This window comes from Camelina sativa, chromosome 9 (assembly GCF_030686135.1).
Source record: "Camelina sativa cultivar CO46 ecotype springtype chromosome 9, ASM3068613v1".
NCBI lineage: Eukaryota > Viridiplantae > Streptophyta > Magnoliopsida > Brassicales > Brassicaceae > Camelina > Camelina sativa.
In genome coordinates, this window is record NC_141888.1 from 36,154,354 (window position 1) to 36,163,326 (window position 8,973).

Below are 8,973 nucleotides of genomic sequence, written 5' to 3' on the forward strand. Positions count from 1 at the left end.
GAATCGTTCGTATCCAAACATTGCTTAGTACTTCAAAGCTTTGTAGGTTCGCTTCCATGGAAGACAGAGAAGAAGAGTCAGCGAGGAGATGCGACGCCATTAAGACGTACAAGTCGAAGGTCGAACTTCGCAAGTTACTCCAAATATTACTCTATCTTCGTCCAGATTCTTTCTAAACCCTAAATTTTCAGCTAATTTTTTGCCATACACATGTCTAATCTTTAGGGTTTTACAATATGCATGATGACATTTTGCTTTCTTCATTTAGAGATGATGACATTGGAAGATCGCAAGAAAAGGTTTCAAGAAACTGAACACGATCTCAAATACCTTACCACTACTCGTGCGGAAAGAGGTGGAGAAATTGTGAAATCTCTAGACAAAGAACGATGTAAACCTCTCTCTCTCTCTCTCTCTCACTTTTTCTTGATTTTGTTTTTTCTTCTTCCCCAAGTCATTCACTTTCACAAATTCAATCTTCAGTTCTTGTGAAAGGAGACGGTGGAGGTCGTTACATTGTGAACTTGTTAGGTACGAGCCTAACGACGTCACCAGAAATGGATTAAGAGGTGAGAATAGAGAAGATAAGAGAAGATAAGAGAGGAAGGAGGGGATTAGGGTTAGAGAGAATAGAGAAAAGAGGCAAGATGTAATAATTGATATTTTCTTTCATAAAGTTTACCCTCATCGGGATACAATGTTTAATACCCTAAGATAGAGTTTATTTCTTAAAACGACAACGCTTTGGTAAGAGACACAACAAAGCCACTAATGATTTATTCTCGAACCCTCTGTTTCCCCACGAGGTTCTATCACACTTAGCCACTTCCCATCTGAGACTTACTCTGCCACTGTCTAGCTCTTCTCCCTTTGGTTCTTGCCTTCTTCCTCATGAACGCCACATGCACCCTTAACCTATCAGAACTGCTGTAACAAAGTGGATCAGTCAAAGCTAGTTTCTGGAACTAGAGTTACTCATCAGAAAGATTCATTGACGATAATGAGAATTCTCCCTCCTATGGTTAATCCATTGGTTGATAATATGGTGCATCGAGACCGTGGAGATGTTAGCTACTCAGATCTTGGTGGTTTATCCAAACAAATCAGAGATCTTAGAGATTACGTTGAACTTCCTCTCACAAATCCTGAACTCTTTCAACGAGTTGGTGTAAAACTTCCCAAGGTTAGGATTGATTTCTTGTTTGATTGATTTCAGTTTCCGCAAAATTATAAAGAGACTTAGTGTGTTGAGTTATGTTAATAGGGAGTACTTCTTTATGGACCTCCTGGAACTGGAAAGAAATTGTTAGCTAGAGCCGTCGCTAGCAACATGGATTCAACTTTTCTGACGGTAAGATCGAGTTCATATACAAATAATGCTAGTTTTTTTTTTCCTTAACGTATACCAAAATTTAGGATAGTTTGGGTTCATTGTAGGTTGTTTCTAGCGCGCTTGTAAGTAAATATTTGGGAGATAGTTCATTGTTAGTGAGAGAGATGTTTAGATATGCTCGTAATCATCAAGTAAATTTCTCATTTTTTTGCTTAATACATGTTGTGAAATTTTTGGTATTACTTACGTATGATATAAGCTGTGTTCTTTTCTTCTGGTTAAAGCCTTGTATCATCTTTATGGATGAGATTGATGCTATTGGTAGACGTCGTGGCTCCAGAGAAGGAGGAGCAAAAACTAGTGTTCTCATTGAGCTTCTTTCTCAACTTGATGGATTTGATGAACTTGATAAAGTTTGTGTCTCTGTCTCTTCTTTTTTCTTGCATCTTTGTAGTTTTAAAATGCATGCGCAGCAAAAAAATCATGTATGAATTATCATGGCTTTTGTTAATTAGGTGAAAGTTATAATGGCAACAAACAGAGCTGATGTTCTTGACCCTGCACTTCTTCGACCTGGTAGAATCGATAAGAAGATAGAGGTTCCTTTGCCTAATGGAGATTCTAGAATGAGAACACTCATGATTCATGCTTCTGCTATAACTAAACATGGAGAGATTGATTACGATAAGATCGTGAAATTATCTGAGGTTTGACTCACTTACATTCATGACTTGTGTTTGTGTAAAGCAAAAGTGCAAAACAGAACAGAACTTTTTTTTTTTTGGAAAATTTTCTTTTGTAGGGATTCAATGGAGCAGATATGCGTAACATATGTACTGAAGCAGGGATGTTAGCTCTACGTGCAGAGCGTGATTACGTTCTCCCCAATGATTTCATCAAGGTAAGTAAGTTTCTGCTTATTGTGATCTTTGATAATGTGTTGCAATCTTTCCCATTTTATGATCATAACTAAAACACTTTTTTGTTCAGGCTTGTTGGTGTTGGGTTTCGACGATCATAAGGCCCACCAAATAAGCCCATTAGGGCGTACGCGCAGGTCAGGAAAAGAGGCCCAGTAAGGGCCCATGGAGGAAAGCACGAGCAGGAGGATGAAGTCAACCTGGAGAAGAAATCGGGATTGGGGAGCCGAGATTGCAGCGAGACGTTCAGGAAGGGTTTCGAGGAATTTTAGTTTAAATAGCAGATGAATGTGAAGGACACAAGACATGTAATCAAGCTCAGAGCGAATCAATAGAAAAAGTGAATACAAAAGTCCAGTTCGTTGTTTTTCATAGTTCTAAGTCGATTTGTACCGAAAGTCTGCCCAGATCTCATTTTACAAACTTATTCTTCTAATTGTTGTTTCTAGCCTCAACAATTTGGCGCCGCCTGTGGGGAGTTAGGTCTTTCTATTCTCAAAAATCGACTGCTTTGAACTCCAGCGAAATGGATCCATCCACCGCTAACACAATCATCTCAGAGACTGCTCCACCAGCGGCAGTCCACGGATCCACCTCCATCAGTGCACCTTCCCAGGGTGCACCCGCGTCAGCCCAGTCCGATAACGAGGTTACAGATCTAGTCAGACCCGGGACAGGCTCATCACTTGACGACAGTCAAGCACCGAACCAAAGTATTTTGGGAGGTTCGGGTCTCACTCATCACAGACCCGCCCAAACTCAGAATCTCGGTAGTACAAACCCAGGGGTTACCGTCGGGGTTGTTCCCACGGCCCCCGCGATCTTGACAGGAAACAGGAATCAGTCCCGAGTATGGACTCGTTCAGAGAATAACGGAACGAACCGACCCGGACAGCACCATGCGCCGGTGGTCTCTTCCGGGACCCCCGTCAGCAACGATCCGTCCGAGATTCGCGGAATGCTCACCGTTCTGATCGATAAGACCCAAAGTCAAGATGCGACAAATAGGGCCCTCATGAACAGAATCGAGCGGCATGAACAAGAGCTCGCTTCTCGCGCAAATCTCGGACCCTATCGGGATTCCGCGTACTCTTCGGGAACAGCTTTAACCAATCCCACGGAAAGAGCGCTTCCCCGGACTCGTCTCGACTTTGAGGCGGTCCACGTTACCCCGCCCGGGATCAGAACGTTACCCGTTTTCGCGCCGTCAGAGAGCAACGGAGCTCCGAGCTCGTCGGTCTTAAATGGTAACGCGAGCTCGCGACGTGACGAGCATCCCCCATCCGGGGACGTCAGGTCAGCAGGGCAGGTCCTCCGCACCTCGGGGGCTCTGGAGGGCTCTTCGGTGAGACTGGATCCAGTCCCGACAGGAGAACTCAGAAATGGGGCGTCACGAGGAATAACGACCGAGGATCTCGGTCTTCCCGGACCTCCGAGTAGCGGCGCATTCAGTGCGCAGTTCCTAACCGAGTACATGATTAAGGCAAGCGCCGAGATGGCCCAAATCCGCTCTAAGGTGCACCTGGCAACAAGCGCAGCCCCAGACATCGATCGCGTGATCGCCGAAACAAGGCGTACCCCGTTCACAGACCGAATCGCGAAGGTTCGCCTTTGTGACGTGGGCAAGCTCCGCCTTCCCGAATACGCGGGCATAACGGACCCAGGAGCGCACCTCCGAGCTTTCAGATTAGCCATAACAAAAGCTTATCTCACCGACGACGAGTGTGAAGCCGGCTACTGCCGTTACTTCGCCGAGAACCTGGTGGGACCGGCGTTGGAATGGTTCGCCTCTTTGGAATCTAACTCCATTGACAGCTTCGATCAGCTCGCCTCGGTATTTTTGAAGCAGTATTCAGTCTTTTTCCAAGCTAAGGTGACCGAATCAGACCTTTGGCTTCTCGTCCAAGAAAAAGACGAACCGCTCCGCGATTACATCAATCGCTTCAAGTCAACCATAGCCAGGATAACCAACCTAAGCGACGAGGTTGCCCTGGCAGCCCTTCGGCATGGCTTATGGTACACCTCGAAATTCCGCGAAGAGCTCACCGTTCGACAACCCCCGTCGCTCGACGACGCACTCCATAGGTCGATTAATTTCGCCCGAGCAGAAGAGGAGCGGGCCGCTCTGGCCGAGATCCATAAGTCATCAAAAGCACCGTAAATGGTTTTAGTAGTACACCTCGGCGAAGTCAGGCTGGGACGCTCAGCTCCCCGGAGTATTGTGGGCCACCCGAACTACGCCGCGTGGCAGCACGGGCGAGACCGCGTTCTCCTTAGCCTACGGAATTGAGGCCGTAATACCGGCAGAAGTTACCATAGGCAGTATTCGCCGAGCTGTTTCCCCCGAGAATGAGGAGGAAAATAGCGAAGCGCTGCGCGATCACCTCGACGTCATCGACGAGAAGAGAGAACAAGCCTACGTGCGAGTTCAAAATTACCAGAATGCCATCGCTCGCTTCTATAACTCGAAGATCCGACCTCGGCGTTTCGCCGTCGGGGACCGAGTACTCCGTCGAATGTTCGATCACAGAAAAGAAAAGAACACCGGCAAAATGGGAAGGACCTTTCCGTATCACCGAGGTCGTTCGCAATGGCGTATATCGCCTCGTAGACGAGAGCAACGGTAAAGCCGAGCTCCGGCCTTGGAATGTCATGAACCTCAAAAAATACTTCTAAGAGGTATCCATAATAATCGAACTACGACCTGGCTTGATCCCCTTACGGGGTACGTAGGTAGCTCAATATCCTGAGCGCAGCCACCTTCCCAACTCGATCCGCTCCGCAAAATCTTTCCAAATAAAACGCGAATTTTACCATGACCTGGTGCACCGTTACCAAATATACCAAATCAACAAACAATAACTCTTTCTAACGGCGCGACGAAATTGCCTACAAATAAACGTACCTACGACACCAAACAGCACATGCGAATTTCGCACTGTCTTGCAACCGTTTCAAGCTTTTTCGAACACTTCATCAAAAACAAAAAAAAAACAACAAGGTCAACACAGCTCTAGCTAACGGTCCGCATCCCACGACCTCACGTGAAAGCAAATAAGATTTCACTACCCAATTTGGAAAACCTCAAAGGACTTCATCCCCAAATAGCATATTTTTAGTGAATTCTACGGAGTTCACAAATTAAGTGCCTGGGGAATATTTCCCGCTGTCCGAAGCCGGCCTAGGAGAGTTCCGTATACCCCGAGTACATATTAGAACTCACGCGTTTCGACCCGAAACAGTTAACAAAGACAATATGAAAAGAACAAGGGTTTGAATGCCTCCCCAGGCAGCTGATTCCAAAAAACGAAAAGAAATAAAGTCTTGGGTTAAAACCCCACGGGCAAGTCATAACAAAAGATTTAAAAGCCCTTTCGGGCAAATAACGCAAGTTCAAAACGATAAATAAAATAAAGACGCCATAACTCAAACGTCTTCTTCCCCGGTCCCAGCCTCCGGATCCTTCGCGGCACTCGCGTTGCTCCCATGCTCGTCCAAACCACGCGGGACCCCGGTTCCGACATCAACCTCCATGGGCGCGACCGAGTCTTCCGAGATCTGAGGAAGGTCCAATTTGCTCACCGAAAAGTCCGAAACCGCCAAGGAGTTGGACCTAACCGCAAGGACCGCCCGCTGCGTCTCGAGAACTTGCACCTCCTCCGCAATTGATGTCCTCCCCTCGTCGATCTGCTTGATCAAAAGAAGGTTGGACTCGGTCTCTGCGAGATCGCTCTCGACCGCGGTCTGCTCTTTCTTCCTCTCCCACTTGCTCTTCACTGAATCCAGCACCGCCCGGTAGTCTTGGGACATCCGCTCCTTGGCCTCACGAACAGCTCGACGAGTCGCCTCCGCATGTTTTGCCCCTTCCCCGAGGAAGATCGCGAAACCGAAACGACATGAAAGATTCTCTGGATATTCACCTTTCAACCCTCCCAAAAATAGGTTAAAAGGCTGGGGGGCAATTGTTGGTGTTGGGTTTCGACGATCATAATGCCCACCAAATAAGCCCATTAGGGCGTACGCGCAGGCCAGGAAAAGAGGCCCAGTAAGGGCCCATGGAGGAAAGCCCGAGCAGGAGGATGAAGTCAACCTGGAGAAGAAATCGGGATTGGGGAGCCGAGATTGCAGCGAGACATTCAGGAAGGGTTTCGAGGAATTTTAGTTTAAATAGCAGATGAATGTGAAGGACACAAGACATGTAATCAAGCTCAGAGCGAATCAATAGAAAAAGTGAATACAAAAGTCCAGTTCGTTGTTTTTCATAGTTCTAAGTCGATTTGTACCGAAAGTCTGCCCAGATCTCATTTTACAAACTTATTCTTCTAATTGTTGTTTCTAGCCTCAACAAGGCTGTAACAAAACTAGGCGAAGCGAAGAAACTTGAATCCAGTGCACTTACTATTGTTGATTTTGGGGAAGAATAAAAGATAGAGAAACATAAAGAAGGAAAGAGATAATAATGACTAACAAATTCATCAAAAGAAGAAGCATAGATCTAAATTAGACTGAGAACCTTTTGTTCTGTTTTTCTATGGTTTCAGTCAGTTTGAATCATCATTAGCTTCTCTTTGCATGGATTCATCTGAGGAATCCCCAAATTCCTCTCTATACATCTCTTCTATCATCGGTTTCCAGAGTCTAACTCGAGCATTTATAAACCAGTTCGATACCTTTGATCATCATCATCAACAACAACAAAAATGACAATCAGAATCAGGATGATACCAAAAAATTTAAAAGCAAGAGCAGATTCTGAGGAGTGTATACTTGGTTCTTGGAAAGTCCTGTTTGAGACGCCAACACCAGCTTCTCTGCTTCATTCGGATAACTGTTTATACATTACAACAATCAAATATTATTTCTCCAACATTTACTTCGATCCACTGTTAGTTACTTAAACAACAAGAAAACTTACGGATGCAAGAAATGTTGAAAGAGCCAAGCTCGGAGAATAGCAACGGAAGTCTCTGGCAAGCCTCTGATGGGTTTCCAAGCATGTCTTTGTGGTCCTTGAACCAAACCAAGACGCTGAAGTGATGATGAAGTGTTCCCATCGAACAAGCTGAGCTGTGATAAGCCAGAGCTGATGATCTTGGGAACATCTTGATGAGAGTTGATGAATCTCCGACGAACAGAGTTGAGCTGAGAGATTATTGCTTCTTCTAGACTGCCGAAATGTCGAGTCATGGCTTGAAGAGCTAAACCGGTGTATACTTTGGATGATCCTTCTCCTGCTATTTCCTCAAATGCTGATATCACTTGCTCCAATTGATTGCAGTACATGTCAAATCTTTCTTCTACCTGTCCATAAACCGGAGTTAACCAAAATAATGTTACAACAAAAACAGAGGAAATAATTATGGGACATTTAGGAAACCAATCTTAAAACATCTTAATTCAAAAAGACAAAAAAATCCTAAACTCTATGAATACTAAGAAATATACCATGTTGTTTAGATTTTGTCATCAAAATTTAAGGTTTTATGCTTTAGGGTTTAGAATTTTTGGGTTTAAGGTTTAGTCTTTAGACTTTAGATTTACTTATTAGACTGTAAGTTTTGGAGTTCATGGTTTAATAGTATACACTGCTTTGTTAAATTAAATATATATAAACCAATTTAGACTATTTTCAAAGTTGTTTGGAAGATTAGAGTGACTGACCTGTTGCAATAAACTGAGAAGCTTCGTGATTTTGATATGAATCTCATGATTCTCAGGCAAAGACATGAAACCTGAACTGCAAAGTTCGGATTTGATTTCGGAAGACAATTTAAAACCGGATCTTTTCCTTCCTGGAAAGAGCTGTTGGATTAAGATGTCGTTGCAAAGCTCAACATCTCTACCACCTATATCGATTACTTCTTCTACAAGGCACTGCACTGCCTTGGCATATCTTGAATCCAGCAAAGTACCACGCAGAGATGAACACTCATGCCTTACCCTAAACTCCATCTTCTTTTCTACTTGGAGATGTTCTGTTACTCTTTTTGCTCGACATACATAAATAAATAAGTAACCAAGAAGCAATCAATATATATATATATATATATTATTCATAATTTCATAATGTATTTTATATTAAAAATTGGAAGTTGACTTGTAGCGAAGCTAGCTTTTGAAACCCATAAATACTAGCCAATGCTAGTTACCAGTATAAACGAGAGTGCCTCCAAAAATTCAACGAATAGCATTATATTATTTTATTTTTTCATTTTTTGATAATTGAGTAACATGATATATTCGGTGGACTTTATTGCTTTTATAAATTATCAAATTTGAAATATGAAGAAATTGTTCGTTGAAATCTGTGGAGTTTACTGAGGTAGACCATTATTCGATTAGACCCCTCGTAAACTATATTTTTGTGGCAACCCATAAAAACTCTTTGACGTTGAAAAAACACTATTAGAGGTAATCCATGGTCAAAGCCAAGTTTAGAAACAATTATTGTGTTTAAGAAAAGCACTGAAGATTTTGAAATCAAGAAGCACCTAGCTAGATAGAGTAAGAAGAGCCACCGATGCTGCATATCCTGCAGCAAAAGCACTATGCATAGTTACCTACACTTCCACCTACTAATAGCACTTAGTATTTAAAATATTGGCAAATAAAATAAAAACAATTAAGGTAACACACCTGTCCAAAAGAATTTGGTTTTGTATATCCTTGTCAAAAAAAAGAAGAAGAAAAGGGATATAATATGGTCCCTCTCCTCTGAGC

The 8,973-nt window shown here is 43.5% G+C and overlaps 2 protein-coding genes across 2 annotated transcripts; one reads left to right on the top strand and one right to left on the bottom strand.

Annotated features, from left to right (window-relative positions):
* The first annotated feature begins 270 nt into the window (after positions 1-270).
* LOC104713193 (26S proteasome regulatory subunit S10B homolog B-like) lies at positions 271-6,677 on the top strand. The gene is made up of 9 exons (XM_087465911.1): positions 271-391; positions 484-518; positions 923-1,183; positions 1,265-1,351; positions 1,438-1,524; positions 1,618-1,746; positions 1,849-2,040; positions 2,136-2,234; positions 6,603-6,677. The coding sequence occupies exons 1-9, from the start codon at positions 271-273 to the stop codon at positions 6,675-6,677; spliced, it is 1,086 nt and encodes a 361-aa protein (XP_087322037.1).
* On the bottom strand, positions 6,509-8,366 carry LOC104713192 (BEL1-like homeodomain protein 11). Its single transcript, XM_010430262.3, has 4 exons — positions 7,915-8,366; positions 7,169-7,554; positions 7,021-7,081; positions 6,509-6,923 (listed from the first exon to the last, which is right to left on the bottom strand). Exons 1-4 carry the CDS (start codon positions 8,203-8,205, stop codon positions 6,795-6,797), a joined length of 867 nt encoding a protein of 288 aa, XP_010428564.1. The 5' UTR covers positions 8,206-8,366; the 3' UTR covers positions 6,509-6,794.
* Between the last annotated feature and the right edge of the window lie 607 nt (positions 8,367-8,973).